The 22287-nt window shown below is 51.9% G+C and overlaps 1 protein-coding gene across 1 annotated transcript in view; it reads left to right on the top strand.

The window, feature by feature from the left end:
• Positions 1 to 16707, top strand: part of Rps6ka1 (ribosomal protein S6 kinase A1) — a 38513-nt gene extending 21806 nt beyond the window's left edge. The window contains exons 10-22 of the mRNA XM_059255139.1: positions 263 to 333; positions 598 to 686; positions 1822 to 1886; positions 2203 to 2305; positions 4332 to 4462; positions 6088 to 6213; positions 6386 to 6475; positions 6735 to 6893; positions 12882 to 13043; positions 13243 to 13319; positions 13433 to 13550; positions 15302 to 15439; positions 15803 to 16707. Coding sequence (XP_059111122.1) covers positions 263 to 333; positions 598 to 686; positions 1822 to 1886; positions 2203 to 2305; positions 4332 to 4462; positions 6088 to 6213; positions 6386 to 6475; positions 6735 to 6893; positions 12882 to 13043; positions 13243 to 13319; positions 13433 to 13550; positions 15302 to 15439; positions 15803 to 15925 — 1452 coding nt within the window. The 3' untranslated portion in view covers positions 15926 to 16707. The remainder of the gene's footprint in view (positions 1 to 262; positions 334 to 597; positions 687 to 1821; positions 1887 to 2202; positions 2306 to 4331; positions 4463 to 6087; positions 6214 to 6385; positions 6476 to 6734; positions 6894 to 12881; positions 13044 to 13242; positions 13320 to 13432; positions 13551 to 15301; positions 15440 to 15802) is intronic.
• The last annotated feature ends 5580 nt before the right edge of the window (positions 16708 to 22287 follow it).

Raw genomic sequence — 22287 nt, 5'->3', positions numbered from 1 at the left:
TGCCCACTGTTGCTCCTCCTTTCCTTGGAAGATTCATGGGTTTCAGTCCAGCTGAAGTACCCTTCACCTGACTTGGGATTCTCTGGGGCTCCCAGCTGCTTCTGGAGTCTAGGGTTGGGAAGGGGACAGAGGCAGGCATCTGTCCTTGCTCCAGATAGACTCTGAAGTCCAACAGGCCAGCAGAAATCCCGGGACTGGATCAGGGTACCCTGGGAAGGAGGAAGAGGAAGGACAGATGAAAATTGCACCTTTTCCCCTGCAGTTTGAGATGCTGACGGGCTCCCTGCCCTTCCAGGGGAAGGACCGGAAGGAGACCATGACCTTGATTTTGAAGTAAGCACCAATGCTGCCCTGGTACTAGTACAGCCTTCCTAATCCCATCCCAGTTTCGGGGCCAGAGAGTGGCCTTTCCCCTGCCTCCACAGACCCTTGTCATCTACCGGGGCCAGCGGGAGGTGTGGGAGGTGAGTTCGGTGTGGGAGGTGAGTTCGTGGCTGGCCTCTCTGGACTGAGCTGGGAAAGAGACCTGGACAAAGGAAGGGGCTCTGGAGCTTCTGGGGTGGGGCTTGTCACTTATGAGACCTATGACTGTTCCAGGGCGAAGCTAGGCATGCCCCAGTTTCTGAGCACGGAAGCCCAGAGCCTCCTGCGGGCCCTGTTTAAGAGGAATCCTGCCAATCGGCTTGGTAAGCAACCTCAGCTCGGGAGGAGACATGGCTGTGGGGGACAGGGTACAGCTGCAGCCTAGGCCACAGGGCCACATCTGGGACTGAAAGGAACTGTTGTCCTTTGTGTGAGCAGACAATGCTGCTGGCCACCCTGTTTTCTGGCTCCATGTATGGTGTTGGGAGGGTGACCTGTGTGTAGGGGGGAGGCAGGAACTGAGTCATCCCTGCCCCCTCAGGGACAAGGACAGAGGCCCCCACACAGCTTCTCTGCCAAGGTTGCTGGCTCAGGAGTAAGAAAGGTCCCAGTACCAGCTGAGCTGTGTCTGTCCCCACTGCCTGGCACCTAGCAGTCACTGTAAATATTTGTTGAGTGATTGGGTACCACTTATGAGCTACGTGATTGGGCAGGTGACTTTACCACTCTGAGCCCCAAGTTCCTTGTGTCGGTGGAGACAGTGTTCCCAACCTGGCTCCCAGGGTTCTGGCGCGTCCTCTCCACGGTGTTTGCTGACTTTTTCATTGCTGGCTTCAGCTGGACTCAGCCAGCTTCGTAAGGTCCTTTCCAAGTCCCTGGGCTGACTTGAACAAGAGTTTGTCTCAGGGATGAAGAGGGCAGGAGGAGAAGAAGGGTGGAGATGGGCCTGTGGTGGGAGCCGATGAAGGACCTTGTTGGGTCTCAGAAGTCCGGCTTCTGTCCTGACTGTCGCTTGGACAAGTCACCTGTCCTGCCGGCCCTTCCTTTTGTCAGTCACTGGCGCTCGATCGTAAAGTAGAAATGCCGAGTGGGCTGCGGGCTTCAGGGTGATGGATGCTGATGCAGGGCAGGGTGAGCCCAAGCTGTCCTCGGCTGCAGCAGATGGTCCAGAGCACCAGGGACAGGGTCGGTCCAGAGCACCGGGGAACAGGGTCGGTCCAGAGCACCAGGGACAGGGTCGGTCCAGAGCACCGGGGAACAGGGTCGGTCCAGAGCACCGGGGGACAGGCTCGGTCCAGAGCACCGGGGGACAGGGTCGGTCCAGAGCACCGGGGGACAGGCTCGGTCCAGAGCACCGGGGGACAGGCTCGGTCCAGAGCACCGGGGGACAGGCTCGGTCCAGAGCACCGGGGGACAGGCTCAGTGCCTGAGGCTGGACCTTCACTTGGTTTATTACAGGCTCAGGTCCTGACGGGGCAGAGGAGATTAAGAGGCATGTCTTCTACTCCACCATTGACTGGAATGTGAGTGAATGTCACACTGTGGCTCTGTGATGTACACAGGGAGGGTGGGAACGGGGCATCTGTCATCACACTGTGGCTCTCTGATGGACACGGGAAAGTTGGGAACAGGGTCACCTAGGACCTCCAATGGGGGAGACAGAAGGTGAACAGCCCTTAAAATGCCCTTGGAGGGCAATGCCATGCCCTTGAAGCCTGGTCTCCCAAGGCTTCAGACTTGCTGTTATCTACTGGGTGGTATAGCCTCCACTCTTCCTGCTGGGGCTGCTTGCAGGCTGTGGGGTTGCCATGGTGATCAGAGCATATCCTCACCTTGCAGAAGCTCTACCGTCGTGAGATCAAGCCACCGTTCAAGCCAGCTGTGGCCCAGCCTGATGACACCTTCTACTTTGACACTGAGTTCACATCGCGCACACCCAGGGGTATGTCCCTGATCTGGTTTGTCTGTCCAGGGCTGGGCCCAGTGAAGCAGATCTTTGGGGGAATCCTGGGATACAGAGGTGACCAAGGACTCTGGGAGCTCAGGTGTGTAGGTAGATAGGCAGTATCTGGCTCCGTGGGATTCATACTCAGTCCTGGCCTCATACTACCTGGCTGCCTCTCTGGGGCTCTATGGGCCTCTTTGTCTCTGGGTGAGGGAATGAGATGTGGGGGTGGTTTAGGCTACAACAGGAAAGTCAGGACCCCTGCCCCAGGCATCTTCCAGCCCGTTGGGAAGACTAACCCGGTCAGGCCTCCACTCACATCAGGCATGAGGAATCCAACTTGGCAAACCTGTGGTGGAGAGAGAGTCTGGCGGAGCGGAGGTGACAGTGTGTGCCCACAGGCTGGATGAATGTAGGAATGGGCTCTGGCTTCTGATGCTGGGGCTCCTTTGCTCTTCTGGAACATTTGACAGTCACTGACACACACACCCTTCCCTGGTGGCTACAAAAAGCCAGTGAGGATGATCCTAGAGTTCTGGCCAGATGCATGTCAGTTCTGTGACGCCTTCTCAGAGGGTGATTTTTTTCTCTCTGGAACTTGCACACCACCGATGACAGGAAGCTCATCACTTCTGTTTATCTTCTCTTTATCTGCCAAGTCCAGACCAGATCCCCGCTGTCCCTCAGCCGTAGGAGAGAACGGGGGGGGGGGGGGGGGGGGGGGGGGGTGTGGGGGGGGTGTGGTGGTGAAGACAAACCTAGAACAGTGGTGAATGAGACAGAGCCGTGTAGCTCGGGCTGTGGGGAGGAGGCTTTAGACCATCAGGGCAGCAGACAGCTTTCTCAGGGGAGGGCGGATGAGCTAAGCCTTGAGTGACGGACAGGCAGTGGATTATCTAATCCAGGGGACAGCGTGTGTGGCAGCTCTGAGACTCTCCTGAGGATGTGGAGCTCCAGTGGGGCTAAGGCCACATGGATCTCACTTGCCAGGCTTGGGGGGTGGTGAGCATTCCCCTGCCAGGTGCAGAGTACAAGAGGCCAGTGCTTTGTGGTTGGAACTGCCTCCAGCTGTGCTGACCTGATTAGGAGAGGCATCCTGCACCTGGCCTGAGCTGGAGGCCCTGCATCAGGGTCTCTCATTTCTCATGTGACAGGCTGGGATGGTCTAAGTACGTGTTCATTTGTTTATATTGTGTGAATTAGTTATTTGGAGTGTTTTGAGACAGGGTTTTTTTTCTGTAGCTCAGGCTAGCTTGGAACTCACTGTGTAAGCCAGATTGGCCTCCGACTAGCAGCAATGCTCCTGACTCAGCCTTCTGGGTGCTGAGGTTACAGGTGTGTGCCACCATGCCAGAATTGTTATGTATTCATTTAGTGTGTAAATGAAGAAAACAGTAAAAGGCGGAGGACTCGACTACTCCTAAAGTGTGGAGGAGGTCCTTACTGTAGATGGGAGGGAGGAGTCCGGGCTGAACATGGCCGGCAGGCTAAACCAGACGGGGAGGGAGAGCAAGAGAGGAGATGCTGACCAAGAGGAGTGGCCTGGGCCAAGAGGTCAAGACTGAGCTAGCCAAAATGACTGAATTATCTAGGAATCAGGCTGGGTGGGGGGGAGCGAAAGCCAAGCCCCTGGGAGGGAGGGTTTTAGGGTAGGGGACGTGGTGAGGAGTGAGGGGAGGACCCACAGGTACTGAAGGATGCTGGGAGGGCGGCACGACCCACAGGTACTAAAGGATGCTGGGAGGGCCGGGGGGACCCACAGGTACTGAAAATTGTCCCAGGTTTCTTTGAGACCTAACGGAATATATGTTTGTATTTCTTTTGTGGTGCTGGGAATCAAACCCAGGACATCGTGCATTCTAGGCAAGTACTGTACCACTGAGTCTCACATGTGAACAGATAGGCAAAGGCCTGGCATGGCTGCCTGCTAGGGCAGGCCAGGATCCCTGTAGTCTCCCTTTGCTGGACTGCCTCGGGATCAAGGGCACTCCCTTACCCGCATGTCTCCTCCTCTCCTCGACAGACTCTCCAGGCATCCCCCCCAGTGCTGGTGCCCATCAGCTGTTCCGTGGCTTCAGCTTCGTGGCCACTGGCCTGATGGAGGATGATGGCAAGTCCCGGACCACTCAGGCCCCCCTGCACTCGGTGGTCCAGGTGAGGGAGATGGGGGACTGCGCCTCAGTTGCCCTTTTCTACCCAGAAGCAGAAGAGCCGAGAACCCAGGCTCTGGAGCGGGACAGGTCAGACTTCTCTGGGATGCAGACAGCCTCCAGGCTCCTGGATCTCGCTGTCCTCGGGTGTAAACCCATCAGTGAAACACAGTTGTTGACACCTGTGGCCCTGATTATCTGCCAGAAACAGAGATAGAAACCTCTTAGGAGGAATACCAGAGATTGCCCTGAGGGTGGGATGGGGGAAGTGGCTCAGGTGTCCCTGATAAGAACAGGTGGCAGGGACCTGTGTGCTCACACTTGCTCCTCTGCACATAGACTGCTCCATGGAAAGTGGACAGCTAAGAGGCAGTAATGTAGACATCAGAGCTCATGGCCTGGGCCTAAAGCTTACAAGGTGACCAGACTAGAGGAGACCCTGGCCCCTGGACCTCAGTTTTCTCGTCTGCAACTGGGGTAATGGTGGAACCTTCCTACAGGGCCATAAGGCTTTCCAGAGCTGGTGTGTGAAGTTAAGATCACCATGTAATCCTTTGTTTGTTTGAGACAGTCTCTCTAAATAAGTTAAATACTTTGCCTGCCCTGGAACTCTTTATTGTAGACCAAGATAGCCTTGAATTCAGAGATCTAAAGGCCTCTTCCTCTGGAATGCTAGAATTAAAGGCATGTGCCACCATGCCCTGCCCACTAAGTAATTTCTTACCTAAATTGGGATGTCCTAAACCAAATTAGATGTGAGGCGGCTAGCAGGCATAAGCCAGGGTTGTCCATAAGGTATGTTGAAACACAGGGCTGGAGGGATGGCTCATTGGTTAAGAGCACCAGTTGCTCTTCCAGAGGTCCTGAGTTCAATTCCTAGCAACTACATGGTGGCTCACAGCCATCCATAACTGTAATCCCATGATATCTGATACCTCTTTTAGTGCGCAGACAAAACACCCATATACATTATGTACATAAATAAATCTTTTTTTTTTTTTTTTTCTTCTTTTTTGGTTTTTCGAGACAGGGTTTCTCTATGTAGTTTTGGTGCCTGTCCTGGATCTCACTCTGTAGACCAGGCTGGCCTCGAACTCACAGAGATCCACCTGCCTCTGCCTCCCGAGTGCTGGGATTACAGGTGTACACCATTGCCGCCCGGCTCCATATATATTTTTTGTGTAAAGTATATACCAACCTTGAGACATGATGGTATAGACCCATATACCCAAGAAGCAGAGACCCCTACTCAAAGCTGCATTAAATGGCAGACTTAAGATAGAGTTGCTTTTTTTACCCAGCTTAGGTCTGCCCGGGCTTCTAAAACCATAAACTATCAGTGTCTGGTTCTCCTGGTCTGTCCCATCTTGCTGTGTCCTGTATTGTCATGTCCCCCACCCCCACGTCCCCTTGGGCTACCCTGTGACTACACTACAGTGAGTGTGCCCATTGCAGAGAATAGAAACTGAGGCTCACAAAGGGGCAGGTTCTTGACTGAGGTCACCCGGATAACACTCAGGCCCTGTGACTCTCCTTTCTCCATGCCGTCATCACTGAGCCAAGGCATGATGGTAGGGATGACCCCTGGACCGTAGCACCTGGGGTCAAGCCGACTCTTGTCTTCGACAGCAGCTCCACGGGAAGAACTTAGTTTTCAGTGATGGCTACGTGGTAAAGGAGACAATCGGCGTGGGCTCCTACTCCGTGTGTAAGCGCTGTGTGCACAAGGCCACCAACATGGAGTATGCTGTCAAGGTCGGCCTCCCAACCATATCCTGAATAAGGCTGCTGGGTTGGGGGTGAGGCCAGTGCTCCCGTGGATTACGACAGCGTGTGCTGATTCTCCCTGGCCCTCATATGGGCTTCATGGCGGAGAGAATCAGACCGTGGGGTCTGGGCCCCTGACATGTGCTCCCCCTCTCTTCAGGTCATCGACAAGAGCAAACGCGATCCCTCAGAGGAAATTGAGATTCTTCTGCGGTATGGACAGCACCCCAACATCATCACCCTGAAAGATGTGAGTGGGGAGGGGTCCTTGTTTTTTACTTCAGGGCCTCTTCCCAATGCTCATGAGAAGAGGTAGGGGTCCCTGAGCCCTCCCCTGCAGACTCGGGCATTCTCTGAGCCCTCTTGAACCATCAGGGATGAGGCCAGCGCCCACTGTCCAGCGGGATGACAGCCCAGAAGGGTGGAGGCCCAGCAACCCAGCCCTAAGGTTTCCTTGTCGGGAGATGTAGTGGTTGAGGGTCCCAGCCTGATGACGAGGTCTCTGGCAGGTGTATGATGATGGCAAACACGTGTACCTGGTGACAGAGCTGATGAGGGGCGGGGAGCTGCTGGATAAGATCCTCCGGCAGAAGTTCTTCTCGGAGCAGGAGGCCAGCTTCGTCCTGCATACCATCAGCAAGACTGTGGAGTACTTGCATTCCCAGGGGGTAAGTCTCCATTAGTCATGATGTGGCCAGAGAGCGAGAGCTGGCTGCCTCAGGAGTGGCAGGTCTCCAGTCAGAGGAGACTAGGGTAGGTAGGTGGGTTAGTCTAAGAGTTAGGAAGAGGTAAAGCCAGACTCAGGGATCTGTCCAGTACCTACTGTGTGCCCTACACCATGCTAAGGTTTAACTTACAGGACAGTTTCCTTTGTTATTCCAATTGAATCTCCATGAAGTCCTGAATTAGACGTTGTCACTGGCCCCTGGCAGGTCAGAAGTCTGAGGCTCAGAGTGTAAGGTTGTTTTCCTGGGTTCCCACAGACTGGAAGTTGACAGGAGGAGTAGATTTTGTTTGGAAGGTGCAAGGGTCCCTGTGGGGAGCTCTGAGGCTTCGCAGGAGGAGAGGGTGGCCCAGGTGCTAAGAAAGAGGGAGAGTGAGCAGGGCCAAAGAGCAGGGTGTGGCCTTCTTTGTTGATTGCTGTTGGCCCAGGCGGGCGAATAAACCAAGTGGGAGGGTGAAGCTCCTCATGATTGTGAGTTCCCTTGCGGTTCTCTGGGTGATGTGATGTTTTGATCAGACAGTGAGGGGGTTAGGAATGTAGTCAGCCTGGGGTCACGTGCCTTTAATCCCAGCACTCAGGAGGCAGAGGCAGGTGGATCTCTATGAGCCTGGTGTACCTATGGAGACCTTGTCTCCATAAAGAACACTAAGTCAAACATGGCAACCCACCTGTCATCCCAGCACTTAAGAGGCCAAGGGAAGAGGATCATCACAAGTTGGCAGACAGCCTAGGGTGTGTGCCACATCGCCTCACATGTATGTGTGTGTGAGATCGAATTGTATGTGGTCAGGAATGCATACACATATGTGCCTGAGTGTGGAGGTCAGAGGTCACACTACACTGTATGTATTGAGGTAGGGTCTCTCACTGATCCAGGATCGTGCTGACTAGCTAAGCAACTTACTTCAGGGTCCCTGTCTCCACTTCTAAGTATTGCGATTACAAGTAGCCTGCCTTATCTGCCCGGCGTTTACATGGGTGCCGAAGATCGGAACTCTGGTCCCCGGGTTCACATGGGGTCCTATTTAGCTTTCTGTTGCTGTGATTATGACCAAAAGCAACTTGGGAAGGGAAAGATTTATTTGAATTTATACTTTCCAGGTCATTGGCCAACATTGAGGGAAGTCAAGGCAGGGCTGAGGCAGAGACCATGAGGAGCACTGCTTACTGATTTGTGGCTTGTTTGGCTTGCCTTTTTTATTATTATTGATAATTTATGTATATTTTATATGTGTGGATGTTTTGCCTACAAGCATGTCTGTGCGCCACATGCATTCCCCCAGTGCCTGCAGAGGCCAGAAGAGGGCACTGGATCCTGTGGAACTAGAACCACAGACAGTCGTGATCTCCCGTGTGGGTGCTGGGGATCAAACCTGGGTCCTCTGGAAGAGCAGCCAGTGCTCTTAACCACTGAGCCATCTCTCCAGCCCTGGCTTGCTTTTTTTTTTTTTTTTTAATATAACCCAGGACTACCTGCCCAGAGGTGGTACTTCCTGCAAGGGATTCAGGCCCCCACATTCAAATCAGTCCTAATCAAGAAAACACCCTGCAGATTTGCTACAAGCCAGTCTGATGGGGGCATTCTCTCCTTTTCCAAGGTGGCTTGTGTCATGACAACAAATTAGCTAGCACACATGGCAAGAACTTTCCTAAAGATTGCCCCCCCCCCCCCCCCCCGCACACCTTTATTTGCGTGGAATGTACCGCAATGTTGTCTGCGGTGTGAGACTTTCCTATTGGTAAGCCGCGTGTATGTAAAAGAGTTCAGTACTTCCTTGGGGCATCGCGGCTCTGAACCCGTTGTTTCCTGGCAGCATCAATTATGCTGCTTTGTAATTCTCATCATGCCTGTAGCTCTTTCTCATCATGCCTGTAGCTCTTTCTCATCATGCCTGTAGCTCTTTCTCATCATGCCTGTAGCTCTTTCTCATCATGCCTGTAGCTCTTGTGAACTGAAACGTGTTACAGCTCCTCTGGCCCTTTGCAGTACCATGCCTCACCATTGGCCTCCATCCTGTGCTTTGATGATGAGTGGGAGAAAGGGTCTTTTTTAAGTCCTCGCGTGTGCTAGGTGCACACTGCCCGAAAGTATTAAATCTATTTCACTTTCTTGCGGGGAGAGTGGGAATAAGGTTCAGAAGCCCAACCGAGGTCTTAGATCTAACCGTATAGAAGACTTAACTAGTTTTTATTATTGTTGTTGCTGTTAGTTTGTATTTTTTTGTTTTGTTTTGTTTTGGTTTTTTGGTGTGGCTGCTGGGAGTCGAACCCAGGACCTCCAGAAGAGCACCCAGTGCTCTTAGCCACTGAGCCATCTCTCCAGCCACGTTAGTTTGTATTTTAAGACAAAGTTTCTCTATTATAGCCCTGGCTGTCCTAGAACTCACTCTTTAGATCAAGCTGGCCTTGAACTCAGAGATCCATCTGCCTCTGCCTCCCTAGCACTGGGATCAAAAGTGTGTGCCACCTTGCCCTGCTTTTGTTTATTATTTTTGAGACAAGGTCTTTTAATATAACCTAGGCTAGCCTGAAACTTGCTATATAGCCCAGGCTGATCCTGAATTCACTATTCAACCTTGCCAGGCTGGCCTAGAACTCACAGAGATCAACCTGCCTCATCCTCCCCAGGGCTGGGATTATAGACATGAATACTAACACCCAGCAAGAATATTTAACTGTTACAGGCCTTCAAGGACTTCCAGTTTTCTTTGTCCTTAATGGACTATATCTATAGAGGAAGACTCTAGAAAGGGGGCTTATTGTGACCATGTCCAACCATTGGCATCCAGTTCCATGTTTTAGTGACTGGGATGGAAGCAGGGGTCATGATGTCTGCACGGGTCCACAGGCTCAGGATCTCCTCTACTCATAGCTGGAGGCCAATCACAGGACCTGAGCTAGTTATGTAGAGCAGTTGGGCTCCCGTTTGTACTTTGCAGGACCCTTTGGTTGCTATGGGTTGTGTTAGGCAGTCTGTTACAAAACCATGAAATGGGGGCAGAGGAGCAAGGCCCCTTGTCCTCTCAGTGTGACATGTACTTGATCCTGTATAGCATCCACAGACACAGCCACCCCCGATTACTCAAGCCAGATGGTAGCAACCCCATTCCCTCATTGGGAAGACCCTGGTCTTACGAACTTACCCTGTCAGAGTCTTTGGATCAATTATTTTGCTAGACTTGAAAACATGGCAGTGTTTGATTACATATAACTCACTAGGAGAATTCTTTCACATTTGTTCACTTAATTTATTATGTGTGTGGGAGTGGGGGGTGCCACAGTGCATGTGTGGAGGTCAGAGGATAACCTGTGGGAGTCAGTTATCCCCTTTCAACATGTAGGGATCGAACTCAGGTCATCAGACTTGGCTGCAAGTGCCTTTACCAACTGAGCCATCTCAGAGGCCCAGAATTCTTTTATAGGGGACTTTACCTTATAACTAAAGCTTTGGTTTGGCTACCACGTGTGTTTTTAATGGTCATGTTTGAAGTGGCTTTGGTTTCTTAAATGGCCAATATAAGCAGACTAATGATAAAATATGTTAGATCAGAGAGTAAATATTTCCTTTTCCTGTTTCATTTGCAAGTTAATACTGGTTCACAGTCCCCCTAAGGGCTTTGGCTCAGTGGTAGAGTGCTTGCCTAGTGTACTAGAGGCCCTGAGTTCCATGCACAGTACTGGGGGGTGGGGGGAGCCACACATAGTGTGCCTTGTAACTCCAGCACTCAGGAGTCTGCGGCAAGAGAATCATGAATTTGAGGCCAGGCTGGGATGCTATGTAAAGAGCTACAGGCTAGCCTGGGCTACATAACAAGACCTTGTCTCACAAAACAAAGTCACACCAGGGCAGTGGTGGCGCACACCTTTAATCTCAGCATTCAATCCCAGGAGGCAGAGGCAGGTAGTTCTCCGTGAGTTCTGTGAGTTCAAGGCCAGCCTGGTCTACAGAGTGAGTTCCAGGATAGCCTGGGCTACACAGAGAAAACCTGTCTCAGAAAAAGAAAAGAGAAGAGAAGAGAAAAGGAAGGGGAAGGAGAAGGGGGAAAAAGGGGGAAGGAAAGGAAAGGAGAGGAGAGGAGAGGAGAGGAGAGGAAAGGAAAGGAAAGAAAAGAAAAAAACACTGGGCCTGAGTAGCTACATGGTGACTGTCACCTAGTCCCCAGGAGCAGTGTTTTGTCAGATTGCTGTGTTTCCCACTCTGTGGCTTCTCTCATGCCTACCCAGACTGCTGTGACTTTCTGTGATAATGTACACACCTGATGGCCAGTAGATAACTATGGAGCTTTTCCAAGCTGTGCCCACCCCCTTCTGTTCCAGCCATGATGAGGCACAGTTCCTGTCAGAGTTACTCATTTCTTTATGTTGCTAGGGCAGGGTAAGATCACAAACTTCCCTATCCCTGTTCCCCAAAAGTATTCTTTGTGCCCTACTAAACTGAAAAGATCCTGCAACCATGGTCTGAGTTCAAGTCCCACCCTTGTTTCTTACAAGTCACTTCTTCTCTCAGGGTCTCAGTTTCCTCTTGTAAAATGTCACCTGCCTATATACTGAGGTGTGGTGAGTAGCTCCAGTGAGATCATGATTGTGAAGTGACTTTTTTTGTTTGTTTGTTTTTTGTTTTTTCAAGACAGGATTTCTCTGTGTAGCTTTGCGCCTTTTCTGGAACTCACTTGGTAGCCCAGGCTGGCCTCGAACTCACAGAGATCCGCCTGTCTCTGCCTCCCGAGTGCTGGGATTAAAGTCGTGCGCCACCACTGCCCGGCTTAAAAGACTTATTTATATATGCGTCACACACAAGCACCTGTGGGGGCCAGCAGAGGGGGACGCATGTACTGTTACTCTCCGCCTATTCCTTGGAGGCAGGGTCTCTCTCTCACCCTTGGGCTCACATTTTCTTAAGATTAAAGGCGTGCACCACCACCACCCGGCTCAGCCAGGGTTCTTACCTGCCAAGCCATCTTTCTAGCCCTGCTTTTGTTAGTTGGGTGGTTGTTTACAAGCACTGTATCGCAGGTCGGCCTCTAACCTACTGTGTAGTCAAAGATGAACTTATGATCCTTCTGCAGGGTGCTATAACACTGAACTACATACCCAGTCCTCCATTTTTTTTTCTTTACATTTTTATTATAGTGTGTGTGTGTGTGTGTGTGTGTGTGTGCATGCATGTGTGCATGTACTCATGCTGTGGCCCATTCATGTGGCAATCAGAGGACGACTTATGGGAGTAGGTTCTCTGCTCCCACCAAATGGATTCTACTGATCACACTGGGGTGTCGAACTCGACTGTGAGCACTTCTCCCCACTCAGCCTTATCACTGACCCCTTGACTTACGTGTAAGGGACTCACTGTGGCCGCAGCAGAGTCTCAAGGCGGGTGATGGTGTTGGGGACAGGATCCTGACAGGAGAGAGACAGAGAGTGCCTGGGCAGAGCCTGCTGAGTTTGTTGGTGAAATGGTAGAGAAGTGCAGGGATAGGAATTTTTAAAAAAGGAAGAGGGAAAGGCAAAAGGACCCGTACTGTAGGAAGGAGGGAGCTACCCTGGAAGAGAGTAGGTAGGTGGTGAGGAGATTGGGGCGGGGAGACATTAGGGAGGGCCAAGGCATCTTCAGGGAGGTTTCAGAAGGCACTACGAAGCTGGTAGGATGGTTCAGCTTATGAAGGTGCTCGCTGCCAAGGCTGTCAGCCCGAGTGTGATCCCCAGGACCCACAGGGTGGAGCGAGAGAACTGACTCCCTCAAGCTGTGCGCGCTGGCACACCACCACACAATTTTCTTTTTAGGCAATACCAACGTAAGGCCCCCATTTCAATATTTCCTCCCCCTCGGGGTCTGGCCCTTTTCCTGTCTGTGTGGCTTTGCCAATTCTGACAGTTGGCATGGGTCACTGATACCTCCTGCACCATGTGCTGACCCAGAGTGCTCGGGCCTTAGGTCGTGCACAGAGACCTCAAACCCAGTAACATCCTGTATGTGGATGAGTCCGGGAACCCCGAGTGCCTGCGCATCTGCGACTTCGGTTTTGCCAAGCAGCTGCGGGCTGAGAACGGACTTCTCATGACGCCTTGCTACACAGCCAACTTCGTGGCACCTGAGGTAAGTGGAGGCAACAGAAGCTCTGTGTCTGCTCTCAAAGGCCCCATGCTGTCTAGAATGGAAGTGGTCATGACCTTGACCCAGGTATCAAGGGAAGACCTATAGCCCATGGCCACGACTGCTTCCCACCTTTCTGGGAACCAATCCTTTCCGAATGCCCCTGAGCCTGACCACTTCCCTCCCACCCTCCTCCTGCCAGGTGCTGAAACGTCAAGGCTATGATGAAGGCTGTGACATTTGGAGCTTGGGTGTCCTGCTGTACACCATGCTGGCAGGGTGAGTGTGAAGTCTGGGCCCGTGGCCCTGCCTCTGGGAGCTGCCAACCCCCTAACCTCCCCCTGTGCCAGGATGGAGGCCAAAGGCTAAGCTGGGTTCGGGGACTTCTCTAGATACACTCCATTTGCCAATGGGCCCAGCGACACACCGGAGGAGATCCTCACCCGGATCGGCAGTGGGAAGTTCACCCTCAGTGGGGGAAACTGGAACACGGTCTCCGAGATGGCCAAGGTGAGTCTGTGAGGCCTGGAGGGCGGGGCCAGGCCTGCTGCCATCAGCAGTTCACGGACAGGGTTCCCGTAGCCTCCTTCCCCTAAGTGGAATGTTCCACAAATCCCCGCTGCGGTCTTGCCCCCAAGTAGAAGATTCCTAGACGTACACCCTTCCCCATCTGTCTGGATAACTTCACTGGCCCTTCCGTGTTCTGGGGCCGAAGGGGTGCAGAGTGCTGCCTAACCCCTGTCCCTCTCTGTGGAAAGCTGGTGTGGTAGACAATACAGGCCTGCACACCGAGACTGGTCTCTATGGCAAGGCATGTGGGCACCTGTCCATGCCCTGTGGAATGCCTTCCCAAAGGAGGCTATGCTTGAACTTTCAGTATTGGGAAGTTTCTTTTTCTTTTTTTTTATATATAACTTTTTATTAAATTTTTTTTCTTTCCTTTTACATACCAACCCCCTGTTCCCCCTCCCTCCTCTTCTCCTGCTCCCCCCCCCTACATACCCCCATCCCCTCCTCATAGAGGGTAAGGCCTCCGTTGGGTAGTCAACACAGGCTGTCCTACCATGTTGGGGACGGACTAGCCCCGCCCCCTGCATCAAGGCTGAGTAAGGCATCGCACCATAGGGATGGGGTCTAGTATTGGGAAGTTTCTAATCACCAAGAACCTCTGTGTAGCATCAGGTTGAACCTTTCACAAACAGCACAGTCTACACCAGCGTTTGAGGCAGGTATTGTTAGCTCTCTTTCTCAGAGGGAAACTGAGGCTCAGTTAAGTAACTGTCCAGGACAGTCAAGCTGGTGAGTAGAAGAGCCAAGTTTAGGGTTTTTTATTTGTTTAAGGTTTTGTTACTGTTTCAGGATTTGGTTTGGTTTGTTTTGGTCTCATTGTATAGTCCAGGCTATCCTACAACTAGGTCTGTAGACCAGGCTGGTTTTTTTCATCCAAATTTGCCTCCCCACTGCTGGGTTTAAAGGTGTGTACCGCCACCCCCAGTCTTAATTTTATTTTTTATTGTGTGTATGTGTGCGGAATGTGCATGTGAGTACAGGTGCCCGCAGAGGCCAGAAGGCACAGGGCCCCTGGAGCTGGGGCTGCATCCCTTGTGAGCCTCCTAACAAGAGTGCTGGGAACTGAACTCCAGGTCTCAGGGAGAGCGCTAAGCACTCACTTGTCTGCTTTGATTTTTTTCCATTGAAGACAGTCTCTCCCAGCCCTCGCTGGCCTACAAGCCTATGTAGCTGAGGCTGATTTTGAACTCTGATCTTCCTGGCTCTGCCTCCCAAGTGCTGGGATTAAATACCTAGCATGTTTTTTCATGGATTTTTCTCCTTGTTTTCGTTCTTCATCATACTAGGGATGGAACCCAGCACCTCGTGCATGCCAGGCAAATCTCTCAGCCTCTCAGCTACATCCTCACCCCAGGAAGAGTCCAGTTTGAATCTGTGTCTCCTTGATCCCCAAGGCTTTAGGCAATTCCCACCTTTGCGAGTGGCTTTTCTGAAAGAGAAAGAGAAGGGGAAAGATGTCCCCCCAAATGCCTGAGTAGCAGAGATAGAAGGGAAAGACGCCTGAGCTGTTGTTAGGGGAAGTCTTTGATTGTCTGAAGAATGGACTACAGGGGCTTCTGTAAGGGCCCAGGTCAGAGATGGCTGGACACAATTGCCTCCCGGTCATCGGCCATCCGCGAGGCACTCAGTGGGCATGGCTGTGTGCTGCCTCCATGCCCCACTCATCACCTCCTTGCCCACTCTGTCTCCAGGACCTGGTATCCAAGATGCTGCATGTGGACCCCCACCAGCGCCTCACAGCCAAGCAGGTCCTGCAGCACCCGTGGATCACACAGAAAGACAAGCTTCCTCAGAGCCAGCTGTCCCACCAAGACCTGCAGCTTGTAAAGGTGGCCGTCAATGCCTGGGGTTGCTGAATGGGAGGGGGCGGGGGCAGGGTTGCGGCCGTGGCGGAGCCAGACTGTTCTGTGTCTGTGCCCGAAACCAGATGTGGCAAAGACATAGCCCTGCCCCCAAGGGAGTCCCGGACTTACATGCCACAGTGTCATTGTATTCTCGTGTCCCAGGGAAAACCCGTGGCCATGAAGCACACCAAGGCTAAGAGGGTGGGCTGGGTGACCCTGGGAGGGGTGGGTCAGACCCTGCGGGGGGTGTGTGTGTGTGTGTGTGTGTGTGTGTGTGTGTGTGTGTGTGTGTGTGTGTGTTTTGTCTGTCTACCCTCCCTCATGGTTTGATCTCCTACCCTCTCTTAGGGAGCCATGGCAGCTACGTATTCTGCGCTCAATAGCTCCAAACCCACCCCCCAGCTGAAGCCAATTGAGTCATCTATCCTGGCCCAGCGGCGTGTGAGGAAGCTGCCGTCCACCACCCTGTGAACCACAGTACGGACAGACAAACTCCTTGGAGGCAGAGTCCCTCCCAGAGGGAGCAGGCCTAAGTCACAGGACCAAGTGAAGTGGAGTCCTGAAGGGCCTGGGGAGTAGCCAGCCCAGATCACCCAGTCAGGGTGTGAAGTGCCTTCTTCCCCAGGATGGGCTCTTCTGGGCTCGGGCTCCGTGTGTGAAATCCACTCACTGTACAAACTATTTTTTAAGGGAGAAAAAAAAAACGGCATCATCTACCATGGATTTTTACAAGATCCATTTGCCTTTCTGGCCTTTGCGGTCCCAGGAGGAGCAGCAAGTCACGTGGAGACTGTGTGGCCAAGACTCACTTGATCAGCTTTGGGGCCCTCCCCTCAGCACCCCTCAGTTGGCCATGGAGCCATCTGCACATGCCTCCAAGCCGCCCCTTATTGCCTCTCAGAGTCACCCACTGGCTATCCGGCAGAGCTTGGTCCCCAGCCGGCTCCCTTCTGTTCTGGGGTTCCAGAACTACTTTCTGCTAAAGCCAAGAACGCCGCCCTGTCAGCTCTTGGCTCCAGGCACCAGCATCCACATTGCCTATCCACAGTGGGCCCCTGCAGTCGGCTCGGACGGCCCCGTGGAGAGGAGGCAGAGCGCACTTTTTGGCAGACTTCCTGTCTGTCACTGGACAGAGTTCACAGGAGACCAGGGAGTGGGCCACGGGGGGACGAGGGCTTTTTCATTTCCTCCTCAGCTGGTAACTCAGGGTTCATCTGTCCAAGGCCTTTCTAATAAACTTACAATCCAGTCGAGGCACGTGCTCTTCCGCTCCTTATCCTCCTTGCGGACTTTGAAGGGACAGGAAGTAGGCTAGGGACAGCTTAGCCCACCTGCTTGGCGCACAAGTCATTTGAGGGGCGCTGGAGACTCCCTCTGGTTTCCTCTGTGTGCTCCTACCGGAGCATCCACAGAGCGGGTAAGCAGTAAGGACGCCAGCAGTGACAAATGCTGACCCCGGTGGCTGGCCCTAAGGTACATGTCCCTTCCTTTGAGGTGAGAGTCCCCCAGGGGACTTAAAGACAAGTGCTTTACCACTTCCCTCCTCCTTCCTTTACTCCGGGGCCAGGGATTGAACTCGGAGCCCATCACAGTTCTCTGTCACTGAAATACACACACCCTTGCACCTGTATCACTTCATCTTAATCCTGTCGGGCTGCCGGGTGGTGGTGGCGGCGGCAGTGGCAGCGCACGCCTTTAGTCCCAGCACTCAGGAGGCAGAGGCAGGCGGATCTCTGAGTTCGAGGCCAGCCTGGTCTACAGAGTGAGTTCCAGGACAGCCAGGGCTCCACAGAGAAACTCTGTCTATAAAACCTAAAAACAGCCCTGTCCGGTAGATGCTCCATTTTACAGATGGAATACAGGCTCAGAGAGGGGCTGGCATTTTCTCCTGCAGCCAGGTAGAAAACAAGGTCCTGGATCGTACTCCATCACAGGGAAAGTGGACAGTTCACAGCCAAGGTCACCTGCTGATGTCACATGCAGAGAGTTAGGGAGGGAGGCAGGCCCCTGTAGAGAGCGCCCCAGAAGCTGAGGTCTGTAAGAGGACACAGCAGTTAGGACAGACCCCAAGAGGGATGCAGGCTAGTTAGAGGCCAGAGCTGGGAAGTGGCTCAGTCTGGAGGGAGAGGGCTGATGTCACTGTGCTCAGTTGGTGTAAGATGAGGCTGGCCAGGAGGCAGGGCTTTGCAGGCCAGACCAGAGCGGCTGAACAGTGCAAGCTCCTGAGAGGACTTAAGCCAGTGGTTAAAGGCTTTGACCCTTTAAGACAGTTCCTCAGGTCGTGACCTCTAACCATGAAATTATTTTTGTTGCCACTTCATAACTGTAATCTTGCTACTGAACTGTAATGTAAGTATATTTTCCAATGGTCTTGGGTGACCCCCATGAAAGGGTCATTCAGCCCAGGGGGTCGCGACCCACAGGTTGAGAAGCACTGATTTAGGGGCTGGTAGTGAACTGAGAGGTATAGGTTAAGTTGAATTCCTGACACCATGTAAATAAGACATGATAACATGGGCTGGAGGGTTGGTTCAGAGGTTAAGAGCACTGGCTGTTCTTCCAGAGGTCCTGAGTTCAATTCCCAGCAACCACATGGTGGCTCCCAACCATCTATAATGAGATCTGGTGCCCTCTTCTGGCCTGCAGGCAGAACACTGTATACTAAATAAATAAATATGATAACATGGCCTGTCTCCCCAGCACCTTCCTACTATCTATAGCCCAGGCTGGTCTCAAACACCATTATTTCTTTTTTTTTTTTTTTTTTTTTTTTTTTTGGGTATGAGTGCTCTATCTGCATGTATGCCTGCACACCAGAAGAGGGCATCAGATCTCATTATAGATGGCTGTGAGCCACCATGTGGTTGCTGGGAATTGAACTCAGGCCCTCTGGAAGACCATCCAGTACTCTTAACCACTAAGCCATTTCTCCAGCCCCAAACATCGTATTTCTGCCTCAGCCTCCTAAGAGGAAGTGGAGAGTCACTGGCCTGTTTTTATGGTGCTGTAGATTAAGCCACCTGGAAAATGATAAGCACGGACACTATCCCTGGGCGATTTGTACTCAGAGATCCACCTGCCTCTGCCTCCCGAGTGCTGGGATTAAAGGCATGCATCGGCCGGCGGTGGTGGCACACGCCTTTAATCCCAGCACTCGGGAGGCAGAGCCAGGCGGATCTCTGTGAGTTTGAGGCCAGCCTGGGCTACCAAGTGAGTTCCAGGAAAGGCGCAAAGCTACACGGAGAAACCCTGTCTCGAAAATAAATAAATAAATAAATAAATAAATAAAATAAATAAAAAATAAATAAAGGCGTGCATCACCGCTGCCTGGCTTACATTGGCAAGTTTGCTCACATCCCTGGCCCAGCATTTACCCTCAAGTGACCTATCACCTGCAGAGTGCTGGGAGCCAAATGGTTTTCATGCTTTCTTTCGTTAGCTCCTGTGTGAGCAAGATACAATCAACCGTATTTCACACAGGATAAAATTGTAGCCCCGAGACTGACGTGCCCAAGGACACAACAAGGTGGCAGAGTCAATCTCCAGAGGGGTCTTCCTGCTTCTGAGAATACCGTGAGCTACTTCCACATAGCACAGATTCATCCAGCTCCCTCCCTCCCTCCGCCAGCCATACTGTCACAAAATTCTTACATGATTGGGGGCTGGTGTCAAAGGTTGTAATTGTTAGAATTTCCTTTCTGCTGGGCAATGGTGGCGCACGCCTTTAATGCTAGATCTCGGGAGGCAGAGGTAGACAGAGCTCTGTGAGTTTGAGGCCAGCCTGGTCTACAGAGTGAGTTCCAGGACAGCCAGGGCTACACAGAGAAACCCTGTCTCAAAAAAAAAAAAGTTCCTTTCCTTGGCAAATAGAAAGTTGCCCATTGCCTGGGCTGCACACATTATTGACAGCTTGGCAAGGTTCTCACAGAGGGGCGTTGAGACACTGACATGTTCCCTCTGGATCAGAGACTCATTCTCATCTTCATATGCACCACATGTGCACAGATGCCTCTGGAGACCAGAAGAGGGCATGGATTCCCGGAACTGGACAGTTTCAAGCCACCTGATGTGGATCCTGAAAACCGAACTCAGGCCCTGAGAGAGCAGTACATGCTCTTAACTGCTCAGCCGTCTCTCCTGCCCCGTGGATCCTGAGGACTTCATGCATTTTGCCCACGAGTGTTCCATGCTTTCTATGAATACCTCAAAAATAGTCTCCCCACCCCCCACCCGCAGAGGAAGGGCTGGCTTCCTGCCCATGTTAAACATCCAAACACCTAAGACCTCAACATAGAAGTTTAAACCCTTCACTCAACTCGGTAATGACAGGTCAGCAAAGGACCTGTCGACCTGTGGCTTGGCTGTTTGTTGAAGAACTATCTGTCAGCGGTATGATTCACTGAGCCCCACTTCACACCAGGCAGGGTACTGACGTCACACCCATACCTAAAGCGATCCCGAAGGGCTGAGGTGGTTCAGTAGGTGGAGAGCTTGCCTCGAATGCGCAAAGCTCTGGGTTCCATCCCTGACTCTGTGTAAAACCAATCGTGGTCACTTCACCTACAAACTCAACACTCTGGAAGTAAAGGCAGGAGGGCCCGGGGTTCAAGGTCATCCTCAGCCACATAGCACATCTGAGGCCAGCCTGACTCCTATCGAAGAAAAACCAAATAGTCTCAGGAGGTAGGTGTTTTTGTGGTTTTGCTTTTAGAAGAAGGAAATTGACGTCAAATGAAGAAGTGTGTCCACAGTGTCCAAGCAAGGAAGTGGCTATGCCCCTTTTTAAAAAACATTTATTGTGTGTGCACATGTATGTGTGTGGGCACACATGGCCCAGCAAGTGAGTGGAGGTCAGGGGACATCGGGCAGAAGTTGGCTCTCTCCTATCATGGGGTTCAGGGGACTGAACTCAGGCCTTTAGGCTTGGTGGCAAGTACCTTTATTTGCTGAACCATCTCACCAGCCCCATGCATTTTTTTGTTTTTGAGAAGGAGAATATTTCCTACTGCCAGGCAGGCCTCTATGTTGCCTAGTCTTGCCTTGAACTCCTGGGTTCAAAAATCCTCCTGTCTCAGGCACACTGTACTGTGCCAGTGAGGTAGGAGCCTAAGTCTATCTTGTCTCAAAGCTCATAGGTGTCCTATATTTGATCCTCATTCAAAGGCTACATTTCAACTCTTAATGACTCATAACAGCCTATAGTTAAAGAGCCTTAAAGGCCTCGACCCAACCCCTGCCTCCTAAGGGAAGCCCCTTCAGATAGTCAACCAGCCCTCAACCAAATATCACCAGCAATGGAGAATCCACCACACACACCACAAGGTGGTCCCCAACTCATGGAAAGTTCCTCCACCCTGAGCTGAGATTTTCTGAGTAAATATACTTTTTTTCTTGAAATGGAGAGAGGGGTTCCCCATTAAGTCTGGGGGACTCAGGGAAAAATGACTCACTACAAAGGAGAGAAACCTCTCTGGGTACTGCACCTTCAGTGATGGTAGCAGCCACAAGCCACAGGCAAAGGGGCGACACTAACTAAGACTGTGCAAGGGAAGACTCCCCGAGAGGTGAGTGTGAGAGCTCAGCCCCAGGACCCCAGGATTCCAGCAGCGGCCCTTCCTTTCTCCTCCTGCCCAGTTCATCTGAGAAAGCGTCAATGGGTGGACACACCCCAGACCCCAAGTCAGTCAGATCTGTGATGTCCTCAAATGCCAAACAAAAGTATACTTTATTTTTACTCGTGTGTGTGTGTGTGTGTGTGTGTGTGTGTGTGTGTGTGTGTGCCAGAGAACGACCATCAGTGTCATCTTCAGAAATGCAGTCTGCATCCTTTGAGACAGGTCTCATGGCCCAGAGCTCACTAGGCTACACTAGCTGGCCCCAGAGTCTGAACCTCCTGTCTCTGCCCCTGAGCACCAAGCTTTTCATGTAAATTCTGGGATTTGAACTCAGGTCCTCGGGTGTGCAAAGGGGAGCTTTACCAAGCCATCCCCCATCCCCAAATACAGTTGTGAGCATGGATGAAGATTCTTATAAGCAAACCACCAGGAGGGTGAGGAAGCTGGAGTACTGGTTGCTGAGACAGGGTCTGGTTTGGTTGGGATTTATGTATTTGAGAGTCTCAATTTGCTAAGCTGGCCTCCAACTTTTTAGGTAGCCAGGGATGACCTCGAACTCCTGATCCTTCCATATCCACTTCCCAAATGACGGAAGTTCAGCACCACTGCAGTAGCTCTGGCCTTGCGGTCTGGCTTTTTTTTTTTTTTTTTTTTTTTTGGTGGTGGTGCGGGGAATTTGACTGAAGGCCGCACACATGCTAAGAAACTCTGCCATTTGAAGTGTGGGCAGTTTGGTTTACAACCCAGCTTTGGCCACTGGCCAGCAGACACTGGCTAATCCCTTGACCTTTCTGCCTTGATTGCCCCATATTTTGTTTGTTTGTTTGATTGATTGATTGATTATTTGAGACAGGATTTCTCCGTGTAGCCCTGGCTATCATGGAACTTTATAGACCAGGCTGACCTTGAACTCACAGAGATCCACCTGCCTCTGCTTCCTGAGTGCTGAGATTAAAGGCGTGCGCCACCACCTCCCAACCTGTTTTGTTGTTGTTGTTGTTGATGTAGGTGAAACAAGATGGCTGAGGAATAGCTCAGGCTAACACACCTTCACTGCTACCCTCCTAACTCCCAGATCACATACTCCAGCCTCCTAGCTCAGGTTCTTTCCTCATTCCAAACTGGAATGAGATCTGGAGAGAAGTCGGCTTCTCTGAGGAGCCCTACCCAGGGAGAAGAGAGAACCTTCCACGAGGCCTTCACTCTTTCCCTTCCTGC

Source organism: Peromyscus eremicus, chromosome 2 (assembly GCF_949786415.1).
Source record: "Peromyscus eremicus chromosome 2, PerEre_H2_v1, whole genome shotgun sequence".
NCBI lineage: Eukaryota > Metazoa > Chordata > Mammalia > Rodentia > Cricetidae > Peromyscus > Peromyscus eremicus.
Note: the sequence above shows the minus strand (reverse complement) of the source record. Positions and strands in the feature narration are given on the sequence as shown.